General features: G+C 55.2%; 1 protein-coding gene across 1 annotated transcript in view; it reads left to right on the top strand.

Annotated features, from left to right (window-relative positions):
* Positions 1–27,198, top strand: part of Sdk2 (sidekick cell adhesion molecule 2) — a 144,996-nt gene that overhangs the window by 59,950 nt on the left and 57,848 nt on the right. Inside the window, exons 6-19 of the mRNA XM_077801289.1 lie at positions 538–649; positions 1,967–2,157; positions 2,262–2,345; positions 3,841–4,035; positions 4,630–4,746; positions 6,198–6,365; positions 7,296–7,398; positions 14,270–14,446; positions 14,794–14,930; positions 15,440–15,587; positions 17,220–17,360; positions 18,425–18,606; positions 19,126–19,241; positions 26,976–27,171. Coding sequence (XP_077657415.1) covers positions 538–649; positions 1,967–2,157; positions 2,262–2,345; positions 3,841–4,035; positions 4,630–4,746; positions 6,198–6,365; positions 7,296–7,398; positions 14,270–14,446; positions 14,794–14,930; positions 15,440–15,587; positions 17,220–17,360; positions 18,425–18,606; positions 19,126–19,241; positions 26,976–27,171 — 2,067 coding nt within the window. The remainder of the gene's footprint in view (positions 1–537; positions 650–1,966; positions 2,158–2,261; positions 2,346–3,840; positions 4,036–4,629; positions 4,747–6,197; positions 6,366–7,295; positions 7,399–14,269; positions 14,447–14,793; positions 14,931–15,439; positions 15,588–17,219; positions 17,361–18,424; positions 18,607–19,125; positions 19,242–26,975; positions 27,172–27,198) is intronic.

Below are 27,198 nucleotides of genomic sequence, written 5' to 3'. Positions count from 1 at the left end.
TCGCGCTGCTGTAACAAAGCTCCCCGGGCGCTGAGCAGCGGACAGCCACGCTCCTGTCCTGGAGAGCCTCCTCCTGGAGCACGCCAGTCGCTGTGGGTCACAGCCCACCTAACCCAGCGCGGCCTCGCCAGGGCTGACTATATCCGCAAAGACCCCATTTCCAAAGGAAGTGCATTCCCACCTGCCCGTGAGGTGGGGTCGCGGCTCGACTCCGTGTGGAGTCTGCATCTGGGGAGGAGACGGACAGTGAGGAAGTAAACTAACTAGGGAAACTGAGTCAGGAGAAGGGTTCTGAGGGCAGTAGGGAGGGCTGGGGGTGAGGTGTGGCTACTTCCCAGGAGGAGCACGGAGGGCCTTGGCGGCCAGCAGGGTCCTCAGAGGGCTGTCCCTGGTCACCACAGAGCGCATCCCAGAGCAAGAAGGGAAATGACAGTCCGCCACCTGCCCCACATCAGGGGTCAGAGATCTCCCATGGCCTGGCCAGGAGGGGTCGGAAATTCCAATCTCTGTGCCCAGCTCACCCCCACCTCTCCCCAGATGTCGGAGGGCCCACCGACCCCATCGCGCCAACCATCATCGTCCCTCCCAAGAACACCAGTGTGGTGGCCGGGACCTCGGAGGTGACCATGGAGTGTGTGGCCAATGCCAGGTGAGTGGACCTTCCTTTTCTGCTCCTTGTCCCTCCTAACTCAAGCCACTGTTCTGGGGAATGCAGTTGCAACTGAGAAAGTTCTGGAAGCTCTGTCGGGTGAGGACCAGGAGAGCAGAGGAGAGACGGCCGGTGGATGCTCCAGCTATTGCCCAGGGTGTTGGGTAGGAGCAGGGCTGTCTCCTCTGGGTCCCAAGAGAAGAGAACAGAACCAGGAAGCAGAGCTCAGCCCAGGCTGCCTGGGGCCAGTGGGAGGTGGAGACGCAGCAGCACAGAGAGGGCAGAGGGCCTCTCCTTGCCAGCACAGCTAAGCAGAGGGAAGGGTGCATGGGAGACGGGTCATCGCCGTCAAGAACATGGGCTTTGTAGGAGGGAGACTGGGGACCAGGTGCCAGCCTGGCCTGAACTTCCCGCACTTGGGAAGAGTAGAATCATTCCGGGGCCTCACCCGGTGCTCCTACTTGACCTCCTTTCTCCCAGCAACGGCCAGCCGCCTAGAGAGGGCAAGCCGCCTGCCCAAGCTCACCCAGCTGGCCCACAGCAGAACTGAAATGCTGCCCCCCCCCCCGAAGTCCATGTTCACTGCCCTGCTCTGGACTTTGGTCTACTCATCTGCAAAGTGACCGCCACTCAGTGATGTGGCCTTGAGAAGGAGGAGGGATAGGGGGAGGAGAGGTGGAAAACCTCACTGTAAGGCAAGCAGGTAGGGTGCTGACCCCAGGCTGACCTGATACCTTCTAAGTGCTCCGAAAACTGATGGGAAGAGTTGAAATGTGATGGGTGAAGAGCTGAATGACATCCTAAGGTCACCTACAGCTGAAGGTCCCTGGAGGGCTGGTCCCTGTAGCCACAGTTCTAGAAATACGCTGTGCAGAACCCGAGTATGCGACAGTGGCCAAGATACACAGTAAAGGCCCTGAGAAGTCCCGCATTGGAGAACCTGGCCAACTCCATACGACCCAGCGTTTCCAAACTACAGGACCTCACAGGACCCCCCTGAGTGCCCGGGGCAGCCAGCACAGGCCTCATTCACAGAGGGAAGGCCAGGTGCAGGGCCATCGGAAGGAAGCCCAGCCAGGCTGCCCTGCGCAGCTACCCAGCGTCGCCAGCCCTGCCCAAGCACCTCAGCTCACTAACCTCTTCACCCCCAGCCCCGCAGGCGCCCACACAGGCCCAGAGCACTGAGGGGCTCGCCCTGTGCCGGGGTCCGGGAGTGGCCGGGCGTGGCCCGAGGGGGCGGGACACTCCACTGCTCCCGCCCCCGCCCCGCCCCCAGGCCCCCTGCAGCCCCGCACCAACACCGCCCCCTCCCCGCAGGCCCCTGATCAAGCTGCACATCATTTGGAAGAAGGACGGGGTGCTGGTCTCCGGTGGCATCAGCGACTACAACCGGCGGCTCACCATCCCCAACCCCACGGTCAGCGACGCCGGCTACTATCAGTGCGAGGCCGTGCTGCGCAGCAGCAGCGTGCCCCCTGCGGCCCGGGGGGCCTACCTCACCGTGCTGGGTGAGCCGCTGGGGCTGCGGGGCTCCCCTGGGCAGCGTGGCCGAGGCCTGGGGGAGGGTGACCCCACAGTGGACCGGCTCTGATCACCTCTGGTCCCCCTGCAGAACCACCTCAGTTTGTCAAGGAGCCAGAGAGACACATCACAGCGGAGATGGAGAAGGTGGTGGACATCCCCTGTCGCGCCAAAGGTAGCACGGGGTGGGGGTGGGGGTCAAGGACCCCAGGCCCGCAGCCCCTCCCCTGCCCGGCCACTATTTCCAAATCCCCCGCCTTCTAGGGCCACATCATGCAATGGAGCGCCAGTCTGGCTGTGAGCAGCAGCCCCGGGAAACAAACAGGCCAAATTACCGTAATCTCAGGCTGGAAATCAACCCGTGTCATCATAACTTGAGGGTTACAAATGAACCCAAATTACCGTAATTTCAGCACAGGTGACAGATCCAAATTGCCCGTAATTTGAGAGTTGTAGACAATGCCAAATCATCCTAACTTCAGAACTAGCAGGCCCGGGCTCTTGAGATGGGTCCCGGAGCCCCGCCCACTGCCGGGGCCTGTGCTGGTCACCCCCGCACCCCTCACCCCCACCCCCAGCTCCCTGGTCGAGGCTCCGGAGGATTTCCATTTTCCCATCCTGGCTCTCCCTCCTCCGGCAGCTGGGCTGAAAGAGCCCACGGCCAGGGCAGAGCCAGGGGATAGAGAGAAAACCGTGGACCAGCGGACATGGCCAAATACCGGTCACAGGGCAGAGTGTCGCCCCAGCAGGAAGGAGCCTCCCTGGAGGGGCCACTCTCCCAGGCAAAGAATATCTATGGGGGGCTTTCCATGGGCCAGGATTGTTCTCAGGGCAGGGGGTGGGTTTACAGAATGAGCCAAACAGCCAGCTCCGGGTTATTCTAGAACTTACATTCTTGCGAAGGCGATGAGCAAAGCTATAAACAAAGACACCGTATTTCATCCCATCTAAAGTGCCACGAGTTGTAAGATGCCCCATGATTTTATGAAGCACTAAGAAAGAAACAAGGCTGCCAATTAAAAGATGGCGTGCTGTCAATGCCAGACGCCTCCTGGTCTCCGGGACTTCGCAGAGGGAATGAATGTGCGTCTTGGAATGGAGGAGCCCCCTCTGTCTCGGTGGGGTTCCAGGAACTCCAGGCCTGGGGGCGCGGAGCTGTGGGGTGCTCCTCTGAGGAGGCTATTTGAGCAGAGACGCAGAGAGAGGGAGGGTGGGATGGGGATGCCTCGGGGGAAGAGCCCTCTGGGACCAACACAAGGGAAGCCCGTCCACCCCCAGGAGCCTCTGGAGGAACACAGCCCTCTCCTCTGTGCTCAGGTGGGTTTGGGAACCCAACCTCAACGTGGAGGTGCTCAGAGACATAAGTCTCTGCTAAATATTGCAGTAAAAAAAAAATGTTTAAAAATCCATTTGTCCAATCCAACATTTCCAAAGTAAACTGTTCCTAATAAACCAATCTTTTCATTTTCCTAAAATCCCTACTATATCCAAATGATTTGAGAACTGCCACTCAGGTAGCATCCTTCCCTTCTCTAGAACCAAAAGTGACGCCTCTGGGAAGGTTCTAGAGGCCAAGACACCAGGGCCCCCTTGCCCACTTCAGCCTGGCCTCTGCCCAGCAGCCCCCAGGGAGGTAGCAGGAGGCACTGACTCCGCCCCCTGACCCACAGGTGTGCCGCCGCCGTCCATCACCTGGTACAAGGACGCTGCGGTGGTAGAGGTGGAGAAGCTGCCCCGCTTCCGGCAACATGGTGACGGGGGCCTGCAGATCAGCGGCCTGGTGCCTGACGACACGGGCATGTTCCAGTGCTTTGCCCGCAACGCGGCTGGCGAGGTGCAGACCTCCACCTACCTGGCCGTCACCAGTGAGTGGGCCTCTCCCATCCTGTCTCTGCCCCTGCCCCAGCCAGGGCCTCGAGAGAGCGGCGTGCCCTGGGATCCCAGAAGGCCCCTTGCGCTGCAGCCTGGGGGTGAGGTCCAGTTATGCCCACAGCTTCTGCAGACGGAGAGAGCACTCAGGGGAAGCCCACGGCCCTCGGGGTCCCCTCATGGCCTGGAGCCAAGGGTGGTTGCAGTGGCTCTGGGAGAGAAGGTGCTTGGGATCCAAGTCCCAGCTCTGGGCTTTCTGCTGGCCCCACATCCCCTGAGCTGGAGAGAGGACCTGCCCTGGCCTCCCAGGAGGAGAACCAGCGCAGAGACAGTCCTCAGCTGGGAGCCTCCGCTCATGTCCAATGGAGGCTCATCCCGTTTGCCTTGTCACCGGGGTCTGAACTGCTCTCTAGGTCCCCTAAACAGAGGCCCAAGAGCCCAGGCGGGGTGTGTCCCCCCACATGGCAGTGGCCCAGGGAGGCCTAGGCTCTCCAGCCCTCTTCCCCACCCTGGAACCTCACCAAAGTCCTGCCCCCTTCCCGGCTGGGCTCCTCCCGTGTGGCTGAAGACCTTACTGTCTCTGTCTACAGGCATCGCCCCCAACATCACCAGGGGCCCCCTGGACAGCACCGTGATCGACGGCATGTCCGTGGTGCTGGCGTGTGAGACCTCGGGAGCCCCCCGGCCCGCTATCACTTGGCAGAAAGGTACGTGGAGCAGACCTCCAGAAGGTGGGGCTGCGTGATCGCTAGGAGGGTCCTCAGAACTGGGTTCTGGAGCCAGCCACGTGAGGTCCCCTGACAGCGTAGAGGCTGTGCCCTGCACGAACAGGGCACCTCTCACTTCAAAGTGCTCCGTAGGCTGCCTTGCTGGGCCTCAGGCCAGGTCCCGTCTCCACATGAATCAGTAACTCGTTCCAAGCTTCAGGGGGCCCTTCTGTGGACTGGGGACGATGACATGAGTACACGGGTGATCTGAAGACCAGTTGATAGTGTCATGCGTGGCCCGTGTTGCGCTGGAAGCAGTGTCAGCTGGTGAATGGCAGTGTTTGATAGTTAACATGGTTGCCATGGGCACTGTGCTGTCCCTCCTCCCAGGCAGCTCAGGGGTCCCAGATGGCTTGGCCACAATGCCCGAGTGTCCACTATGTCCATCTGCCTTGTGCCCCTCCTCCTCCCCTCTGGGCACCCACAGCCTCAACCTCTTGCTGCAGAGGCACACACACATGTGCACACACACACTCGTTATATGCACACACACATGCACACACCAGCCCTGCTCAGGTGGACCTTCTCACAGGACTCCGGGCCCTGTCCCCAGCACCCACCCCATGCTCTGCAGCTGTCTCCCCATGGCCTAGGATAGTCTGGCATGCAGCAGACGCCCACTAAGTACTTGTGGGTGGATGTGGCACAGTCACCCAGCACACAGCTGGTTCAGGTGCCTGCCCACGTGGGCACATGGACATACCCAACTCTACTTACATGGGGACAGGCGGGTGTTCTCTAAAATAAAGGGACAGAACCTGTACTCCGGCCATCCTGCACTCACCTGTGCATGCTCTCGGCCTCCCCCCACCCCTTTTTCTTTCTATCTCTCCCCCACACCTCCCTCTCTGCCCAGAACCCCCACCCCACCCCAGGCCAGGCACCGGGCCCCCTGAGTGCCCCTGCAGGTCAGTCTGACAGGGGCTGTGTGTCCCACTCCATGTCTCTCTCTGTCCCTTCCCTGCTCCTTGCCCCTCCCATCCATCACTGTCCTCTGCTCCCCTAAAGGTGACTCTCTCCAAACACATCCTGTAGCAGGATGTCATCACCAACTTGTCACCTGTCTCCCCAACCCTCCTGCCCCCACATCTGGCCCAGGTGCCAGCTGTGGGAGGCTGTGCCCAGCTGCCCCACCACCATCGAGAGACAGTGTCTGGCCTTCTCCAGCCAAGGGCAGATAGTGTGGCAGTGAAGACGCCGCAGGAGGCTGGGCTGCAGGTGCCACCCTGTAGCCCGGGGCCCTGTGCAGGCCCCCCGCCCTGCTCCCAGCCCTTGTAGCATCTCCAGAGGGAGGTGTCTGCCCAAGGCCACCTGGAGCAAGGAGGCTTGGGGGATGTGCCACTGCAGGGCTGGGAGCTGCAGGCTGAGCCCACCCTCTGTGTCACCCCCAGGGGAGCGCATCTTGGCCAGCGGCTCTGTCCAGCTGCCCCGCTTCACGCTGCTGGAGTCGGGCAGCCTGCTCATCAGCCCCACGCACATCTCCGACGCAGGGACCTACACCTGTTTGGCGACCAACTCTCGGGGTGTCGATGAGGCCTCCGCAGACCTGGTGGTGTGGGGTGAGTGTCCACGGCCGGAGGGCCTACAGGTCTGTGCGTGACCGTGTGCACCCCTGCAGGTGCCCGCGACACAGGGACACCTACGGGACTCACACAGTGGCAGTGTCTCCACGCCGGCATCTCAGTCCCAGCCAGGGCCCTTCCTATCAGACAGACAGTGAAGAGTTAATTCAGAGGCCACGGACCAGGAGATGAATGAAGGTTCTACCAACGAGGCCACAGGCTGGAGAGTGGGGCCGTGCTTGGCTGAGCCGGGGTGGCAGAGAGCTGCCTTCACATACTTGAGGGCAGAAACCGGCAGACTTTTTTCCGTCAAGGACCAAATAGGAAATATTTGGGGCTTTGTGGGCCAGACGGTCTCCATCCCAGCTGCCCCTGTAACCTCCCTGATGTCCAGAGAGCTGCCGCAGACGGTACCTAACCCAGTGGGCGTGGCCGGGTTCCAGGAAGAGCTTATCCACCCCCTGGGCCACCTGCCGGCTTGGCCCACAGCCTGCAGCATGCTGACCCCTAGTGAAAGGGGACTTTGCAAACCAGCCTCCAACTTGGGACCCACGCCCAAGACTCACGAGCCTGTGGGCGACATGCCCAGACCCAGAGGGGACCTGGGGTGCAGCCCTAAACTGGACACCACAGACCCATCTCACCCTGGCGGGCCACTGACAGGCTGGGCCTGGGGCCCTGACCACCCTGAGGTTTCTGTTTCTCTGTCCCTTAGATGATTTGTGAGCAAAGTTAAATGAGCCCCTCTGTGAACGTGGCTTCCAAGAGTCGCCTGGGAAGCCCTGGGACTCCCCCGCCACACAGCTGTCCAGATGCCTGACCTGCCTGTATCTGCTTAGCCTCCGGCCACTAAGCCACGGATCCCGAACAGTGCCCTTCCACACGCCCGTGCCCTTGGGGTCACATGCCGTCTCTGCTGTCTTTCAGCCCGGACCCGCATCACCAAGCCTCCCCAGGACCAGAGCGTCATCAAGGGAACCCAGGCCTCCATGATGTGCGGAGCCACGCACGACCCCCGAGTGACCATCAGGTAGGTGCTCCACTGTGGCCTGCCCCAGGAAGGAGGGAGGACAGAGCTGAGGGGACAGCATGTCACCGGGCAGTGGCAAGGCTTGGGGTGGGCATCGTGTCTGGGGCCACTTACAGAGTGGGGGTGTGCAGATTTCTAAATCCACACCCAGGCCCGGGCTGCCTTGCGCTGAGTTCAGGCAGTGTCCACGGCGGGGTGGGGGGGTGGAGAGGAAGGGAGTAGAAACAGGAGCGGAAGAGGAAGGGAGGAGGAGGAGAGGACGGGTGGATGGGGAGGAGGAAGGCTCCGCTGCTCTCCGTGGTCTGCGACATCCCTGCCGGCACCTCCCTGAAGTGCCCCGACTTTTAGTCCCTCTGGCCAACGTGACGTGGCCTGGTTCATCGAAGCCCCGGAGGGTCTGCTCACCTGATGTTAGAATCCCCAGCAGAGGGGTCTGGGTAGGAAGACGCAGAGGCAGCTGTAGGGCTGAGGTGGGAGTCGACCCCTGGGGGGACCCTCCAAGGGAGCAGGGACGGGGAGGTGCCAGACTGAGGTCATCCTGACCGTGGGAAAGCCGGGACCCTGGCCTGCAGGGCTCAGTCCTGCTTTGGAAGAGGTGGGGACGGTCAGCTGTGGACTGAAGCAGCCAGGAAGGGGTACAAAAGTCAGGACCCCTCCCTGGCTTGGAAGGGTGACACCTGGGCCACCCCCCGAAGGTTTCATGCACTGAAACCAGGAGGACAGAGCACTGGGCTCTCTCCCCTGAGCTCCAGATGAATCTGCTTCCTTAGAAATGAAGGTTCCCATCGGTGCCTTCTCTGCTCAGTGAGCAGTGTCCTGGGAAGCCACTGGTACCCCGATGGGAGGGACCTGGAGAAATGGCCTCCCTGGCTCCACCAGGCTGCCGCGTCCTAGGGCGCCATCTGGCGGCCAGAGAGCCAGGAGGGTCTTCGCGGCCTCAGGAAGCCAGATCCTGGGGCCAGGGGTCCAGGGAGCTCTGGCTTTGACCAGCACCGCTTCTCCGAGGGCACATGGCGGCCCCAGAGGGGAAACCCAACGCGGAGTGAGACCATGGACCAGGCTGTCTTCATTTCTGGGTTTATTAGATTTTTCTTTAAAAAATTAATATACTAGCTGTGAAAAGGTCCTCAGAGAGAAGCCACATAGAATCCTGCTATGAGTCTCAGACAGGGACATGATGTCGCACGTAGCACCTTCTCTATTTTTAGCTTCCATTAATTGAAAAACTATAATAACAAGAAGTTACGTTGATTTGGTAACAGTTCAGATTTATTGATAAAAATGTCATCAACTCCTATGTGACTTGCATATTTTGCCCCTTCTCTACAAATAATTCTTTTTTTAAATGTTTTTTTTTAAATTGTTGCTGGACTTTTATTTTATTCATTTATTCCTATGTGGCACTGAGAATCTAACCTAGTGCCTCACACGTGCGAGGCAAGGGCTCTACCCTGAGCCACCACCCCAGCCCATTCTCTACATAATTCTTGATGCATGAAGGGATTCAAAGCTCTCGTGCAATAGTTTTGTAGACCCACCCTCTTGGGACCCCCCCCCCCAGCAACCTCCAGGTGGTGAGTCCCTGCTCCAGTTTACAGAAGGGGGTCCTCACCTGGAATGAAATTAATCAGCCAGGACAATCCTTTTAAGATGGGAGGAGAGAGCAACATTGATCCTTCACCGCCACCACCCACCCTACAAGTGGCAGAGTCGATACCCAAAGTCAGCCTTCACCTCCTCTCCCAGCCCATCTTGTTTAGATGGTGGGAATAGGGCCCTCCATCTTCTGGAGATAAATCTTAATAGCTCAATGGCTATTTTTTTAAAAAAAAATAGCATTTTTAAAGCTCCCCAGACAATTCTTATCATATCCCCAGGATTGAAACCCCTGCTCCAGTTGGGCACAGTGGCCCACACGTGTAATCCCAGATACTCAGGTGGCTGAGTCAGAAGGATCTCAAGTTGGAGGTCAGCCTGGGCAACTTAGCAAGACTCTGTCTCACCATAAAACAACAACAACAACAACAAAAAACTCCTATTCTAGCTGCAAAGCTGCAAAACTCAACAGGGTCCCCTGAGCAGAAAGGATGTGAACAATCAAATGACAGCAACGTGGGGCCACTCGACCTGAGTGATACATGCTCAGAATCAAGCCAGGTTCCAGGTTCGGGGGGCTGGGCAGGTGCAGGCTTCAGCATGAAATCCTCCAAGACCATTCTAGAAAGAAATGCTTCTATTTGGTATCTGGCCCCAGATTCAGACCAAACTGGAACAATCCACTTTTAACCATTATTAATATTAATATTTTTATTATATAATAAATATTTTTAGGCTGCCTTTCCCTCTGGAGATGCCTGCATTCTCTCTTGAATATGTATCTGCTTTCCTAAATAAATCTGTCCCTGTCTCTGGTGCCTGCTAAAACTCTTTTCTGTCACGTACACCAAGGACCCCATTGGTCCTGAGTCAAGGTTTCCCCGGCTTCAGGATCTCCTCCAGGGGACATAAAGTTGAGGGACATGCAAATAGGTCTGTGTGGAGCAGAGCGTCCTTGGAGCACCCAGGGGCACATGGGCGTGGATGGTGGACCTGAATGTCCCCCAGGTACACCCATCCAACATTTCCTTCCACCCAGGCCTGACCCTGCACCTGTGTCTCATGGGACATCTAGGCCCTGGGGTCCTTCTGCCCCTGCCCCCCCACCTCTACTGCTTTCTCTTAATTGTGTCTTTAGAAATAATCTGTGCTGGTGATGACAGCCGAGTTCTCAGAACCCCCTATTCTTCCTCAAGGAACGCTCTCCCTTCCTTCTCCATGCACCCCAGGGTGAGGCGTCACAAATGGAAAACCCCCAAACCCAGCAGCCATCCTTGTTTAGGATACACATTCCAAGCCCTGGTCATGCAAACAGGTCCTTGCTCTGCTGGCCAGCTCCCTCTGCCGCCTCCTCTCCCAGAGCCCACCTGAGCAACTTCTGAGGCCAGCCTCCTTACACTGAGAGTTCTTCCAAAGTGCCTCCCAAAAAACAACAACAAAAAATTAATTATACAACAAATTGTAGGGAGCAAACATAGAAAATGCAGATGAACTGAGACAGAGAAGGGGGAAAGTAGCGTTATCAGTTCTGAGACAGAGAAGGGGGAAAGTAGCGTTATCAGTTCCTTTTAATTAGACGTAACTGTGGTCATGCTTGGCTGCTTTTCTTTTTACATCTTTGGGGGTCCCAGGCACTGAACCCAGGGCCTTGCACATGCTAGGAAAGTGCTCTGTCGCCCTGCTCCGTCCCCAGTTGTTTTTATCTTTTGTGACAGGGACTTGTAAGTTGCTGAGGCTGGCCTTGAACTTGCCATCCTCCTGCTCAACCTCCTGAGTCCCCGGGATCACAGGCCTGCATGCACCACTTGGGTACCATTTTTAACAACCAGCAACACACTTTTCCTCGGCTTTTTTTTCTCAAGAACCTGGTCCCACGACAATAAATATTTTTTATCAACTCAATTTCTCAATTATTCAGGATTTTGTTGTATGGCTGGAGTGTGATTTCTGTTACCCGTTCCTTAGTCCTGGGTATTTGCATTATTTCTAAATGTTTGCTAATATGAGGAAATCTCATCATGAACGTCCTTGTCACTGAATATTTTTACATGTCTTTGATTTTCTGAGGACTATTATTATATAAGGCTAAGAGGGCCTCTAAAGCCCTCATCAAAATTTCTTAACAGCAATTACATAATTGCAGATTATTTTGGAAAATTTCTGCCCCATCTGAGTCCCATAGACTTGGGGGTTGTCTTGTTGTTGTTTTTGTTTTTTTTTTTTTGAACCTTTATTTATGGAGATTCCTGGTAAGAATATGCTTCGTTTTGTAAAATGCCACCAGGACTGTTTTCCAAAGGGGTGGCATCATTTCACACTCCCACCAGCAGCAAGTGAGTCCCCGGCCACCCGTGGTGCCATGTTCTGGGGTCTGCTGTTCCTGCAGCTGGGTGGTGGAGCTCCATCTTGTGATAATTTGCATTTCCCTGCTGGCTCTGCTGGGGCACCTTCCCGTGCGTTGTTTACCCTCCGTGTCTTCTTGGAGGCTGTCCGTCAAGGACGTCGGCCCAGTTCCTAATCGGGTTGACCACTGTCTTTTGGTTAAGAGTTTTCCGTATATTTTGGACAGCAGTGCTCTATCAGTGCTGCTCATGCAAATATTTCCTCCCCGTCTGCAGTTTCTCCCTTTTTTCTCTCTTGACACTATCAAAGAGCAGAAATTGTTCATTTCTAATTTTTTCTCATTTTTAAATATCTAATTATTTTTGAATTTTTTTAATTTTAACCCAGTTTACCAATTATTTCTTCCATGGATCATGCCTCTCTGGTCCAAAAAGTCAGCACCAAACCCCGGGTTATCTCTCTGTTATCTTCTGGGAGTTTTAGAGGTTGGCATCTCCTGTGTGATCCGTTTTGAGTTAATGTTTGTGAAGGGGGTAAGGTCAGCTCTGTGGCTAGAGTCATTCTTTTGTTGTTGTTGCATGTTGTTTGTCCAGTTGGTCCAGCACCAGTTGTTGATAGGTCTCCTTCCTTTTATTTTTGCCTTTTTGTTATCGGTCTCATTCTGCTTTCATGTAATCTATTTGTTGGAGTCACCAGGTTCTATAAGACAGGTCAGCAAACTCTTTCTGCAAAGGGTCAGACAGAGAGTAACTATTTTAGGCTTTGAGAGCTGTAGGAACTTCGTCATAACCCCAGAAGCAGACCTAGACAACATGTCAACAAATGGACATGAGTGTTGAAATAAAGCTTTATTTACACAAACAAATGGTGGGCCGAAGTTTGCTGACCCCACTGTAGATTCCATATTCTGGGTTTGGATAACTACTTTCACCTGTGCTCACTTGTTCTTCTCTCCCCTGAATTCCTGATTAGATTTAAGTTCAGTGACTTGGCACAAATCCTTTGCAGTCAGTGATCTATGCCTTCTGACATGCCACATCCTGACCCAAAGAGAGTCTGCCGCCCCAGGTTGTTTCCTAAGCAGCAATCGCTCTCTGCAACTAGATTTGCTTTTAAGGAAACCTCTGCCCATCCCTGGATTGCTGACAAGGAGGATTCTTTTCTAGATAAAGAGATGAATGGAAGGTTATTACTGTTGTCAGTTTGTAACTAGGTAGTGAAAGCCTTGAGAATTAACTGAGCAATTTCATTGCTGGTAATTTGTCCTTGAGGAAGGGATTTGGGAGACATGTGCATATTTTGCCATTAAGGATGTTCCTCACAGCATTAACTACAGCCTCTGAAGAAAAGGAGCCAAACTGTACGCTCAATGAGAGGACATCAGCTCAATGACAGGGGTCGTGTGAAAACACCCTCCTCTGGTTTAAAAAAGCCTGGTGGAATTGTCACAGCCAAAGGAGCAGGTGATATTTTGCTGAGTGGACAAGGTAGCTTTAAAAATAGGATACGGATTAAAGCTTAGATGATGGATGGGTGGATGGAGGGAAGAGTGGGTGGAAGGATGGATGGATGGATGGATGGATGGATGGATAAAAGCAAGCTTGGATGGATGGATAGATGGATGGATGGATGGATGGATAGATGGGTGGATGGAAAGATGGATGGCTGGAAGGATCACTAGAAATCATTGATGCAAATTTGCTGTGTCAGTAAAAATATTGATGTTTGACTTTTACTGACCTCCTGCATGTTTCCGGCAGCACTGAGTGTTTTATGGCTCCGCATCCTAGGGCCACCCTGTGAGGGGGGTGGCTTTAGTTCCCACATATTCCAGGTGAGAAACCGAGGCCCAGCAAGCTTAAGGAAACTTGCCCAAGGTCACAAAGCTGATGCATGGCCGAAGCAGCCCTTGACCCGGGGGTCTGACTCTGGAACTGTCCCTCTGCCAGACACCACCTGTCCATGCACACAGGGAGAGGAGTCTAGAAGGTCATTTATGGGTTCATCCTCATTCCCTGGCCCTAGGAAACCTTCAAGTTTCTTTGGTCCTTTTCCTTTATCCTTCACTTATTTTTTTTTTCTTATCTCCACTTTCCACTTCTCGGTTGATTTCTCATTTTAGACTTGGTTGAAAATATTGCAGGCGCGCTCTCTCTAGCGATCTTACATTCTCCAACTGTGGATACTTCTCGCCCCCCATGCCCACCATCCCGAGCCCTGGGTAATCCCTCATGCCAACCTTCCCTGGGGGGACAGCGCAGCGTCCTGCCCCTCAGAGCTGGCCCTCCAAGTGTGTTGACAGGGACGGTAATGGCTGTATTTCCTCTAGGACAACTCCAGAGGAGATATTTCTTACTGTCAGGCCCCAGCCCGTGTGTAATTTCTCAAGTCCCCCTTTGTACCGACTGACCGAAGCTAAAGTGATTTTTTGGACACTGAAGTCAATTTGTCACAGTGATGCATTGATCTAATGATCCCCCTCATAAAACTAATTCCAAAATGCAGTCTGTGTGGGAACTCTAATTCCTTTTCCAGTGGTGATCTTTTCCCCTCTGCAGAAGCGTCCCTTCTGCTGGCTCTTTTGTGCTGCGTGTTTTGCAATGGCCTCTGGCCAAAAGCAATGAGGCTTTGACCCAGACCTGAACCCAAGGTGTAAATGACCAATAATGACTTCAGTTTGCAGTGCCCGGCAGCCACAGGAATGACGGGCTTGGGGCCTCGCTCTCCACATCTCCTTCCAGGCCCGTGTCCTGCTCGAGGCCCATGTCCTGCCCAAGCCCTGCGTCCTGCCGGAGCCCCGCCAGCCCCGGGGGAACCCCTGCAGCCTGGGATGGTCCCCACCCCGCTGGCACCGTCTTTCCAGGACAGATTTGGGAGGGGCTCCCCGGGGTCCACCCCTCTCCCCCTCCTTACTGGCACCTCCTGCCCTCAGGTACGTGTGGGAGAAGGACGGGGCCACCCTGGCCATGGAGAGCAACCCCCGCCTCCGCCTGGACAAGAACGGCTCCCTGCACATCTCGCAGACCTGGTCAGGGGACATTGGCACGTACACCTGCCGCGTGCTGTCAGCCGGTGGCAATGACTCCCGCAGTGCCCACCTCCGTGTCAGGTAAGGACAGCCCTCCCCGGTGCCGTGGGACAAGGGACATGCAGACATGGCGGCGGGGAGGCCAGAGCCAACCCACTCCCTTTAGTGAGGACGCAGGACCAGCCTGTGTCCTCCAGGCCATTCCCTCAGCTCAGCGAGGCCCCGGTCAAGAGCAGGCGTCTGGCGGGGCTTAGAGCAGTGGGCCCCAGAGAGAAGGCCCCCACCCACTGGACGGCCCAGAGGCCACGCTCTCCCTCTGAGCACGAGGTGTCGTGGAAATGCAGGGCCACCGCACCCAAGTCTGCGCGGCCCTGTCACCTGACCGTGGGCCACTCAGGGCCAGGCCTCTGCACACATCTGTCTTGCAGGCAACTGCCCCACGCCCCCGAGCACCCGGTGGCCACGCTCAGCACGGTGGAGAGGAGGGCCATCAACCTGACGTGGGCCAAGCCCTTCGACGGCAACAGCCCGCTCCTCCGCTACGTCCTGGAGATGTCCGAGAACAGTAAGGTCCCCGTGGCCCTCCTGCGCCCTCCACAGCAGCCCAGGCCGGCGGGGGGCTGGGGCCTCACACACGTGGCTCCAGCCCGGCTCCCCACGGCTGGCTCTGGGGCTGTAGGTCCTTCCTCCCCTGCAAAGGGAACAGTGGCTTCTTCCTGAGTCAGGGTGACAGTGACTGAGATGGTGCACAGGACAGTCCACAGGGGTGGGGGCTTTTAGTCTTATCTTTCTTCTCCAAACTGCTCACTTCCAAATGAGCAGGTGTGACCCGCATGGCGTTCTGCGAGGGCGTCCCAATCCTGTGAGCCCTTGCTTCCTCCCAGCCCCCTCCAGCCCCCAGGAATCCTGGGCTAATGGGACCCAGAACGATGACCTCGTGGGTGGCTGCTGGACCAGCAGGGAGGCCCTCACTCCTCTGCAGGCCAGAATGAGGCCGGACCCTGCTAGGAAGGAAGGGAGGACACGAGTCTGGTCCCCCGAGACGCCCATCTGCGCCCCACTCTCTCCCTGCAGATGCCCCCTGGACCATACTCCTGGCCAGTGTGGATCCGGAAGCCACCTCCGTGATGGTCAAGGGCCTGGTCCCCGCACGCTCCTACCAGTTCCGACTGTGTGCCGTGAACGACGTGGGCAAAGGACAGTTCAGCAAGGACACAGAGAGGTGAGGGAGAGGGTGTCCCTGCCGTCCTGCTGGACGCCACGGGGCAGGGCTCCCCGGGCTGCCGACTGCCCACCAGGGACGGCTCCTGGGTCAGCTCCTCTCTGCTCCCCCTGGGTGGGATGGGGTGCTGCCACTCATGATGACCACCGTGGGTGGCGTGAGGACCCCGTGAGCTGCCCCAGGCAGAGACTCCCCTCAGCCCGCGCTCTCTGCGGGTCCCGAGACTCCCTCACTCTGCTCCCCAGCCCCGGGGGCTGCAGCCATGTTAAAGGGGCACAGAGCTCCAGAGGGGGGCAGGGTCCCACAGGTGTCCTCGCCCAAGACCTCCCATGGCACCAGAGCGGGGAGGGACCAGGAAAGCTTTGGTGAGTTTGAATAAAAACAACAGGTGGTCCCTATCAAAGCCCCAAGCAGTCATACCCGTTCACATGGAAGAAATCCTACCCCACGCCACCCCGCAGGACAAACAGCTACCTCACTGAGAAAGATGTCAATGTCATGGGACAGACCAGACTCATTCATGTGATTTGTGACACAGATCACACGCACCAGAGCTGAGCCCCAGGCTCTTCAAAGGGCACTCTGGGTGCCTATGAAGAGACCCCTGGCTGATGTCCAGCTCTGTGGGTTTGCATGGCTCAAGTCTCTGACGTTCACTCAAGTGACACCCCCATGGGGTGGGGGCGTGACACTAACAAGAACAGGCTCTGACAGGTGCCAGCCCAGCACGGGGAGCAGGAGGATTTACAGAGCCTCACTGTTAGTTGAGCACCTGCTCTGCACCAGGCTGTGTTTGGAGCCGGGGAGGTGGTGAGGTGGACAAAGGGCCCTGGCCCTAGAATCCCAACAGGGAGACGCAGGGTGCAGGGAGCCACCCGCCCACGCGCCTGCCTGGCCTTCCTGCGCCTCTGAGTCATCGTCCTAATGAACCTGCAGGCTCAGGGCTCTGAGTCACCCCACTTCAGCCTGCGTGGAAACAGGAGGCGCAGTGCGGCTGGGGAGCCATCCATCAGGAGGCAAGAACATAAAAATAAACAAACAGGAGCGGCATCCATCAAAAATAATTAACTTTTGTTTTTAATGGATAAGTGTCAGCCCGGTGAAAAATGCACCCAGGTGGAACACTGCATTCCCGCCACACAGGAGGGGGGAGGCAGCCGTGGCTTCGGGAGGCACCACACCCATGCCACCTGCCCCTCCGGGGGCTCCCTGGTCAGGTCAGGAGGCACCTGGGAAGCAACTCGCACTCCCACTTCTAAAGCACTTGAACACGCCTGACTTCATCACCCCAACAGAAGCTTCCTTGAAAAATGAGACACTGAGACCCACGTCCCTCAACTGCACCCGAAACACGTTCATTGGGTGTTTTACAGTGTTTTTAAAAGGTTCATCTATCCGTTGTGCCATGTGAACCTCTGTCGGTCTAGTCAGGCAGGCAAAGTTGTTGTTGTTTTTTTTTAGCAGAAACCAGCTCAGAGAGATTAAGTGAGTTACCCAAAAGCACACAGCAAGTGTGCAGACTCTGATGGGGAGAGGACGGGCAGGGTTTGGCCTCCTCATAGCCCATGAAGCTCCTGCATTTTCCCCAGAGACCCAGAGCGAGGGGCTCACCACTCTTGTCTTTTGGGCCAGGGTTTCCCTCCCTGAGGAGCCCCCCACGGCTCCTCCACAGAATGTCATCGCCAGCGGCCGGACAAACCAGTCCATCATGATCCAGTGGCAGCCACCTCCTGAAAGCCACCAGAACGGCCTCCTCAAGGGCTACATCATCAGGTAGGCGTCCATCCTGAGGTCAAGAGGAGCAGCCAACCCAAGGGGCCAGGCGTGGACTGGAAGACGGTACAGATTCGTGGCAGGTCGTTCTCCACCCACCGAGGGCCAGGAGACATGAGACACACCCACTGTGGTAGGAAGGATTTAGGTTAGACATGCAGAAGAACATTCATCAGCGAGAGTCTTGGAAATCAATAGGCATGGAAGAGCGAGGACCTAGTATAGTCTCCCCCAGGTGGTGTGGAAGGCAGGGCCACCATGTGCCAGGGCCACCAGGAGACGGAGACGGGCGATCTGTTTTAAGAAGCCCTCTGGTTGGGGCCTGGAGCGTCTTGGCAGTTGGATTTGGGATGCACCCAAACCCGGGGGCCTCTCACGGCCCCGTTCTCAGGTTCTAAGAGAGGCGCACACCATGGCTCCGTGAGGCAGCCCTTCCTCCCAAGTCTGGTTGTGCAGAACCGTTCTCGGTTCTCGTGGCCTCTGTGTTCCAGTGGAAGGTGGTGGCACAGGTGGCCTTGGATCTCCATCTCACTGCTGCAAGGAAGCCGAGCTCCTAAAGGAGAAAATGAGCCCCGGGGCTGGGCTGGGCTGGGCTCCACGTAGAGCTCATCCTTAGCTTGCACGAGGCCCAGGTCCATCCTCAACCACGAAATTTAAAAATAAAATAAAACACCAGAAAACAAGCCCAACCGTGGGGACCACTGTTCTGTCAATGACCTTCAAAGACTGAGGCCCACGGGGTCTTCCCAGGAACTCTCAGCCTCCCTGGCCAGCCGTCCAGCTCCTGTCCTTGTCCCCCATTAAGAGGACCCGTCCAGACTGTGCCACCAGGGGGAAGCTGCTGAACTAAAAAGGCTCACAGTTTCCTCCAGCTCCGCGGCTGTGTGGAGCCCAGCTCAGGGGCTGGACGGCCACTTGGCCGCGGCTGCCTGACAGAAGCACAGACGCCGAGCGCGTCCAGCCCCATGGGAAGTTCGGGCAGACAGTGTTGCTCTGGGTAGTTTCCTGGGTACGTGGCGAGCAGCTGGACTCGGGGTCCACCGTGCCCTCACCTCCTTCCCCAGGTACTGCCTGGCCGGGCTGCCCGTGGGGTACCAGTTCAAGAACATCACGGATGCCGACGTCAACAACCTGCTGCTGGAGGACCTCATCATCTGGACCAACTACGAGATTGAGGTGGCGGCCTACAACAGCGCGGGGCTAGGGGTCTACAGTAGCAAAGTCACCGAGTGGACGCTGCAGGGAGGTGGGTACCAACGGTGGCCTAGGGGCCAGATGATCCCTTCCTCCAGGCCCAGTCCCTGTCGGGTCCTCCGCCTGTCCAGGCCCGAGCACCTCAGGCCTGCTTCACCCAGGCCCTTGCTATGCCCGTGGGTGGATCGGCCCCTGTATCCAGCTCCTGCCGGGTGGCCAGCTGGGAGGAAGGGGAGGAGGGGGTCAGCGCGGGACATGGGGAACGGCAGTGGCTGCCCAGGCACGAGGACCTTCTGCAAAGTCTCACTTGCTGGATCACGCACGAGACAGCTTGATCCCCCAGTTCTGCATGCGAGATCTTGCATATCCACCCCAGCTACTCATCAGCGCCCTGTGCGTGGGTCGGGCAGGCTTTATGGAACCCCAACTAATCCAGAGAGAGGAAGAGGGCGCCTCGAGTCTGCACAGGGAGGGGGAGTGGGGCGGGCAGCAAAGTGTGGACTCCCAGCCCTGCGTCTGGGCCAGGGAGGTGGACAGGTCCCTCCAGCCCACCCCGTCTCTTGACCTCCAGTCCCCACAGTCCCCCCTGGCAACGTGCACGCCGAGGCCACCAATTCCACGACCATCCGCTTCACCTGGAACGCCCCCAGCCCCCAGTTCATCAATGGCATCAACCAGGGCTACAAGGTACACGGGCGCCCCCTCCCGGGAGAAGCCCAGAGCATCTCGGGAGGGCGGAGGCTGCAGAGGGGAGCCAGGGTGGGGGTGGGGGTCCCTCTGCTTCTGAGATCACAGGCCCAGACCAAGCGGAAGACGAGGGTAGAGACAAACAGTGTGGAGCCTTTCTCTAATGCCACACACAGGCCTGGGGGAGTGGGGACCGTACAGACAGGAGTGTTCTCGGTGACACTGGACCATAAACAAGACCCCTGGGTGCAGCCATGGCCCCACTGGAACAATCCAGCTCGCACTTCTTAGTACCATAACTGGGCTGTAAGGGGCATCCTGCTGGGGTGGGTCTCCCTGACCCCACACAGAGGGTGGCTCAGGGCAGGGGGTTGGGGCCAGGCTAAAACCCCAGCTCTGCCCCCTGCTGTCTGCTTGGACAAGGTCTTTAGTGGGTCTGAGCTTCAGTCCTTCTGTAAAAATTTACTGAGCAACGACTGTAGCCGCCACACTGGCTTCTCGTAACTAAACGGAGTTTCCTTCTGGGGTGAAGACCGTGAGGCCTATTCCCCAGGGTCGCGTGAGGACCAAGCAGGATAATGTGTGTGGTCCCTCCAGCACAGTGGCCGACGTCGTGAGCCCTCAGCGTGGTGTGGGTGGGACCAGGCCTTGGTTTCCTAGGGCTGCCACAACCCAGGGCCCCGACAGGTGGCTTCAACAACAAGCAACGCTGTCACAGCTCCAGGGGCTGGAAGTCCAACCAGGGGTCAGCAAGTTTGCTTGCTTTTGAGTCCTCTCCTTGGCTGTGGATGGCACTGCCCTCTCTGTCCTCCATGTGTGTCTGTGGCCTGGCCACCTGTCCTGTTGGATTAGGCCCACCGTAATGACCTCGGCCTCGTCTAACTTGAAGGACCTCTTTAAAGGTCCCATCTCCTGGTGGTCACAGTCGGAGGGGCTAGGGTCAGCACGTGAATGCAGGGGACAACCCATGACAGCCGACGCAGTGGCAGTGGCAGTAGTACTAGCGCACTGGCTACCTGGGGAACGGCACCGAGTCAGGGTGTCCCACCTGGAACCCGACCTTAGATCCTTGGCCTGGGCTCTCTTCTCCTCCCAGGGGCACATCCTGCCTGCCCCCACCCCCGAGTACTGAAGCCAGGTCACACGGGACATCGTGCCTGTCCCCAGCATCCTGGGGCAGGTGTCCAGGGGCCGTCTGCTCCCCCTTGTGGGAACGGAGGCCGAGGGGGCATTTGGGGGGTGAGGCTCGGGAAGCCAGCATGGAAGGGGAGAGATTTGAGCTGAGGGATCTGGTGACCTTGAGGTGACTTCTGCCACGTCCTGGAGCCCTGTACCTCTCTGCACTAGGTTTCCACACGTGCCACACCCCAGAGCCTCTCTAGGACAAGCAGCTGAGCCATGTTACTACAGGGTGTGTGCGTGGGGACCAGACAGGAAGGGAGGGGGATGAAGGTGCCAGGAGAATTTCTGCTTAGATCCCTGGCCCGCCCCGGCCACGGCTTCTCCCTGGGAAGGCAGGCGACCCCGGGCTGAGCTGAGGTGAGGGTGCCACAGCCTAACGCTCCAGTGCTAGCTGGCTCCTAATTGGGACCCAAGGGGGAAGGCAGGGAGGGAAGGAGGAGGCCAGCGTTGCCAGGGAGTCCAGGAACCAAGCTGGGGACAATTAGCTCCCTGCTGCCGAGCCTGAGCCTAAGTTCTATTGCACATGTGGGAGGGCTCAGCCACAGACTCGTAAGGCAGACAGCTTCCCAGGCTGGAGGCCAATCAGTGGCCTGGACAATTAGAGCAATGGCCCAGGGTGACCCAGAGCAAGAAAAGACTGCAAAGCCCCCCACACCTGCCAAGGCTCGGGCCCCGCTTGGCATCCTGCACGCAGTAGCTGTTCAATTAAAACCAGTGGGGATGAGCTGCCCGGTGTCTTGAGCCCCGGAACTGGTGGAAGAAGAAGGGCCCGTTTCCCAAGAGCCCTGGGGAATGAGGGTCCTGGTCTCCACCCCACTTTCCAGAGGAAGAAACGATGGCTCAAGAGGAATCACTTGTTCAAGGTCAAGGGAGTCATTGCCAAGGCTGAGTTTCAAACCAGAGCCAGTGCTTTTTCTTCCCTTAAAAAGAAAACTCGTGTTATGTTTTTATTATAAAATCAGGATTACCACTTGATTTTTTTTTCAATACAAATGACTAAAGGCAGGAATTTTTTTCTCCTGCTTCTTTGGCTTTCAGTGTGTCTATAACAGAGAGGGAAAGAAAAAAAAAAAAAGGAGTGGATGTCTCTTGTATACCTGTGATAAAAATGGAATTTTCTTGTCCACTTTTAATTGTGAAAAATTTTAAACATCTACAAAAGTAGAGGGAAGGCGCTGATGAATGCCCCTCTACCGGCCCAACTTCCCCTGTCCCAGCTGTCAGCCACATGTGTCCCATGGACTCCCCGGCCCTCCCCCTTCCCCTAGAATATTTTAAAGCAAATCCTGGGCCGTTTTGTTCCATAAATGCTATTGTAGATGAGGATCGTAGACGACGTCTCCTTTTAGAACAAAACCCATCATCATCGTCGTGCCTAAAAAATGTCCACAACCCCTGCACGTCATTAGACACCTGGCCAGCCTTGCAGGTTCTGGGACTGCCACTTCATTTCTGATACCCGTTGGTTTATTTGCTCCAGGATCTAAATGAGGGCCCCACGGAGGCAGACAGTTGGGGTTTTTTTAAGGTCTCGGTTGATCTATATATTCTCTCTCTCATCTCTTTCTCTCTCTTTTTTCTTATAATTTATTGGGTGAAGAAACTGAGTCATTTGTCCTGTGGAATTTTCCACAGCCTGGATTTTGCTGATTGCATCCCGTGGGGTCATTTAACACGTTCTTCTGAACACTATATTTGCAGTAAATTGGAATGTTCAACCACGGGCTGGTGGGACTCAGGTTCGATTTCTCTTTCTTTCTTTCTTTTTTTTTGGTTGTTGTTGTTTTCAATTCTGCTTCCTAGATGGCCTTGTGTATTTTCGTCGAAGACTAAGTCTGACTGTCTCTCATTGTGATGTCGGTGGCTGTCAATGGCCCTCCCATGATCTATTATTTCAGCAGGGGTTGCAAAATTGGGATAGGGAAATGCTATCGTTGCCTTTTGATTTATTAGCTGAAATGCTTTTTTAGAAAAGAACGTTCCCTTTATTGACTTTTTGGCCAACTGAACATTGAGTTCATTTAGTTTGAAAAGCCGAGCGCCGGCCCCATTCTTTCTGATTGCTTACCAATTTGCAGTATAATGAATTGGTTCCTTAGTCGCCTCTAAGGTAACAAGTGAGTCGCGGCTGGACGACGGGTGTACGTCCGGCTTTGTTTTGCTTTTTGTAATATTATTGTGCATGTACGGATTTTTAATACATCTGATGTGCTTCTGTCCACTGCCATTATTATTCTTATAGATGCCACATTGACCCTCCTTCATGTCCATTCCTCAGTCCTTGGACATGGCCCCAGGAGTCTGTGACGGCTTCTTTGCAGTCTGGTATGAGAAGATGTTCCAAGCTATAGAAATTTCCCTCATCGTACCCGGGATCAGCCCTTTCTTCACAACAATTTAATTCCTTTTTTTTTTTTTTTTTGGTGGGGGGGTACCAGGGAGTGAACTCAAGGGCACTGAGCCCCAGCTCCAGGCCTATGTTGTATTTTATTTAGAGACAGGGTCTCACTGAGTTGCTTAGTGCCTTACTTTTGCTGAGGCTGGCTTGGAACTCATGATCCTCCTGCCTCAGCCTCCCGACCTGCTGGGATCACAGGTGTGCACCACCGTGCCCAGCTACCTTGATTCCTTTCAGAAGGAAGGGATAGTTAGATGCCACACTCCGGGTACTGGGGTTCTACTGGTTCCAGATCAGCTAGAAGGAAATGCATTTTTTTAGGATAAAATGCATACTGATACTTCCTATTCAATTTCGGGACTACAAGCTTTTTAATAATCTCACTGGTCTTTTAATAATCTCATAACTCTTTTCTCCATACTGAAAATTCAATTCCTGCACCAGCAGCATCATTACCCACCTACTTCACCCCACAAGCACACATGGCAGTCTCAGAATAGTAATAGGAACAGGTTGAAGACTGAAAATAGTTGGAGAATCTGCAGTCCTTTTGCTCTCAGGGTTTGTCCCGAGAGGGATGCGCTTCACATGTTTTTGAAGCAGTTTCCCTGGGTATGATTTTGCTACAGCTCCATACCCTATTAGGTTCATTGAATTCATTTTGTTTTCGATTTTGGGGGATTGATTTTTTTTAATTTAATTTGGTGCCATAATTATATACAATATTTACACGGCTCTAAAATCAAATCTACAAAGCCAATGCCAAGAGCGCCGTCCTCCGCCCCGGCCCTCTCTCCCCGGAGGTTGGAGCGTTCTGGTTTGTTTGGTTTGGTTTTTCCTTTTGCTTATGTTTAAAGCGGAAGTGTGCATATATATCAACGTGTGCCCTCTCCTTCCTGGGTAAGTGACAGTGTGCTCTCCACACTCTCTCCACCTTGTGTTTTAACATGATTGTCATCTACAGTGCCCCTGAGGTCCCTCCATAGCAGCATACGGATGCCCGTCTCCCCTGGTCCTTTTTTGAATCCATAGGTTCCCCACCTACCCCATGGTGTCCTTAGGTAAACAGACCCTTACTTGGGGCCGTTGCTACTTGATCCACGTGGTTGGCTACTTGATCCACGTGGTTGGCTTAGTGCATACGGCTCTTTCTATTTTCATGGCATAGCTTTGACATGGATGCCTAGAAATGAGATTGTTAGGTCAAAGGGTAAGTGTGTCTGTCATTTGACTACTTTTGCCAAATATTGCCCCTTCAATTTATTGTTTTGAAAAATTTAAGAAATAGGGGCTGGGGTTGTGGCTCAGCAGTAGAGTGCTCGCCTAGCACTTGAGAGGCCCTGGGTTCAATCCTCTGCACCACATAAAAATAAATAAAATAAAGGTATTATGTCCAACTACAATTAAAAAATAAATATTTAAGAAAAGAAAAAATTAAGAAATAGGGCTGGGGATATAGATCAGTTGGTAGAGTGCTTGCCTTGAATGGACAAGGCCCTGGGTTCAATCCTCAGCACTGCACATACCAAAAAAAAAAAAAAAAATTAGGAAATAGCCAGGTGTGGCCGTGCATGCCTGTAATCCCCTCGGCTTGGGAGGCTGAGGCAGGAGGATCGCAAGTTCAAAGCCAGCCTCAGCAACTTGGTGAGGCTTTAAGCAACTCCAGGAGACCCTGTCTTTAAATAATACATTTGAAAAGGGCTGGGGATGTGGCTCAATGGTGGCTAATCATCCCTGGGTTGAATCCCCAGTGCCAAAAAGAAAATAGGAAATCTATGAATGATTCAAAAACCAAGCTTACATCAGAAAACCGCCTCCTGCCCTCGTCCTCCATCCCCCTGGTCCCACTCACCCTTCCCAAAGCTCCCCTCTCTCCGGGGCCATAGCCGCTGGTTTCCCACATGTCCTTCCCCGGGGTTCGGGGAGCAGTGGAGGAGCAGGGGGATATCCCCACCCACATCCTGTACCTGCCCCCCAGGGTGCTCCCTGCACCAGGAGCAAGAGGTTTCCCTGGCCTCTAGGCCCCCTGCCCAGCAGGGTGGTCATCGCTACCCCCGCCTCCTGCCAGGGCTCAGAGAGGAGCAGTGGCTTTCCCAGGGTCACACAGTAAGGGACAGAGCTGGGCTCAGGTTCAGGGGTCCCACCTCCAAGGCCATCCCCTTCCTTCCTCCTGGTGGCTGCGCATTCTGTGTCCCCTACACGCTGTCCTCCATTACAGAGGGTTACCTGCCAGGGACCTCAGGCATGTCACCGTCCTGCACTCCACGCCCCAGAGTAGAGGGTTAGAAGCAGCCACCCATCTGCCACTGTCGTGGGCTAGGACCTCAGATGTGGAACTGGAGGTCACCACGTCCTTTTGACTGGGGAATGAGCCCAGGGCCTTGCGCTCACTAGGCAAGGGCTGGACCTTTCAGCCACCTCACAGCGCCCTTATTTTTTCTTCTTTCCTTCCCCAGCCCTTTTTGAATTTTGACACAGAGTCTTGCTAAGTTGCTAAGGCTGGCCTTGAACTTGAGACCCTCCTGCCTCAGCCTCCCCAGTCTCTGGGCTCACAGGCGTGTACCACCAGGCCCAGCCATGAAGTCCATATTGTCAGTCCTCAAAACCACACTCTCCTTACCTGCGCACCTCCTGTGGGCCATTTTGGGGAGCAAGGCCCCGTGATATTGTCAGAAGGCACCTATAAAGACATTTTTTTTCTTTTATTTTTTAAAAAATAGTAGTAATTTTAATTGGCATGAGCCCGATAAAATGATATTTACCCAAATTTTACACTTGCTCGGGAACACACCACACAATTAATTCCAACAGCGTAATTAATTCAAATTTACATTAATTAAATTAAATTAAAACATTAAACTTGTTTCTTCATCTACTCCAAAGAAGTTCGGCAATTTAATTGCTATGAAACAAGATAACTGAAATAAAGAGGATATTTAACATACTTATTAAATGCCACTTAGTATTTCTGATTAGTATTTTTAGGGTCTAATTAGTGTCTAATTAACTGGCTATAGGCTATCTTTTCACAATACCAATTAAATTTCAAAACATCCTTTGTAAACACTCAGGCCTGAAAAGGAGAAGATTAAGCATTGTGACGGGCGTGAGTTAATCGGAGACGTTGGCGTGGTATTGTTTTCTATCTATAAATACCCGTGATTATTAAAACTCATCGAGTGTAGCTTTTCGCCATTAATTGCTATTTAATCAACTTCAAGTAAATGAGGAATCTCTGAGGCCAGCTGTCATTGTGGGAGACAGAGGAAGGGCCAGGAAACAGGGCGTGGGGTGAGAGAGCAGGAGCAAGGCAGCCGATGGGGAGTTCGCAGGCAGCGCGCATTCCCAGGTGCGGACGCCCCGCCTCCAGGTGACTGTAAGACTGAATCCTGATGGGAAGCAACTGTGGGAGCATAATAAGGGACACCCACAAACCAAAGTTGCCAGCCGAGTGGCAGGGCCCGTAGCCAGGCCTACAGTCCAGTGACTCTCGGGGCTGAGGCAGAAGCAGGTCCAGCGGAAGGCCAGCCCGGGCAACTGAGATCCTGTTTCACGATCAAACATGCTGGAGGTGTGGCTCGGCGGCGGAGTGCCCCAAGTTCCACCCCAGTACCCCACAAAATGAGAAGTCCTCAGTTTTATGGGACATGATCCTTGGACCCTTCTGGGGAAGAGCTGCCTCAGCCCCAGGGAGCAAGGTCGGAACCTGGAACCTGAGCTCCCCCAGTAACGGTCCTAGTGGAAGTGGCTCAGCCCCTGAGCCCGGTCTCCTCCCTGTGAAGTAAAGGGCATCTTCTTAGGTCTGCAGCCGCGCACGGGCCCACACACCTTGGGATTCTTTTTGAACAAGGCTCTCTTCGTTTTAGTTTTGTACTGAGCCTGACAATTACCCAGCCGGTCCTGGTAAAATGCCTCCCTTGTGGGGTCCCTGTTAAAATCGGGGACAGACACTCACAGGAAGCACCCAGCCTGTACCTTGCCCAGATTCAGAGGCTCAGGAAATGGAGCAGTGCCTCCAAGTGAACACGGGGCCACGGGCCTCGGGAGCCCGAGGGCTATCCCTTCCCGGGGACGAGGGACCCCTGGACCTGGGCTCCTGGACGCTGTCCACTGGCCCAGCCTCTTCTGGAACGTTCTTGCTGGCCTGTCCCCAGCTGATCGCCTGGGAGCCCGAGCAGGAAGAGGAGGTCACCATGGTGACGGCGCGGCCCAACTTTCAAGACAGCATCCACGTGGGCTTCGTGTCTGGGCTCAAGAAGTTCACGGAGTACTTCACCTCCGTGCTGTGCTTCACCACCCCGGGGGACGGGCCCCGCAGCAGCCCCCAGCTCGTGCGCACCCACGAGGACGGTAGGTTCCAGCAGCCCCTGTCCCTCA

Source organism: Urocitellus parryii, chromosome 7 (genome assembly GCF_045843805.1).
Source record: "Urocitellus parryii isolate mUroPar1 chromosome 7, mUroPar1.hap1, whole genome shotgun sequence".
NCBI lineage: Eukaryota > Metazoa > Chordata > Mammalia > Rodentia > Sciuridae > Urocitellus > Urocitellus parryii.
The sequence above is the reverse complement of the archived record's forward strand: the minus strand, read 5'-3'. Positions and strand labels throughout refer to the sequence as shown.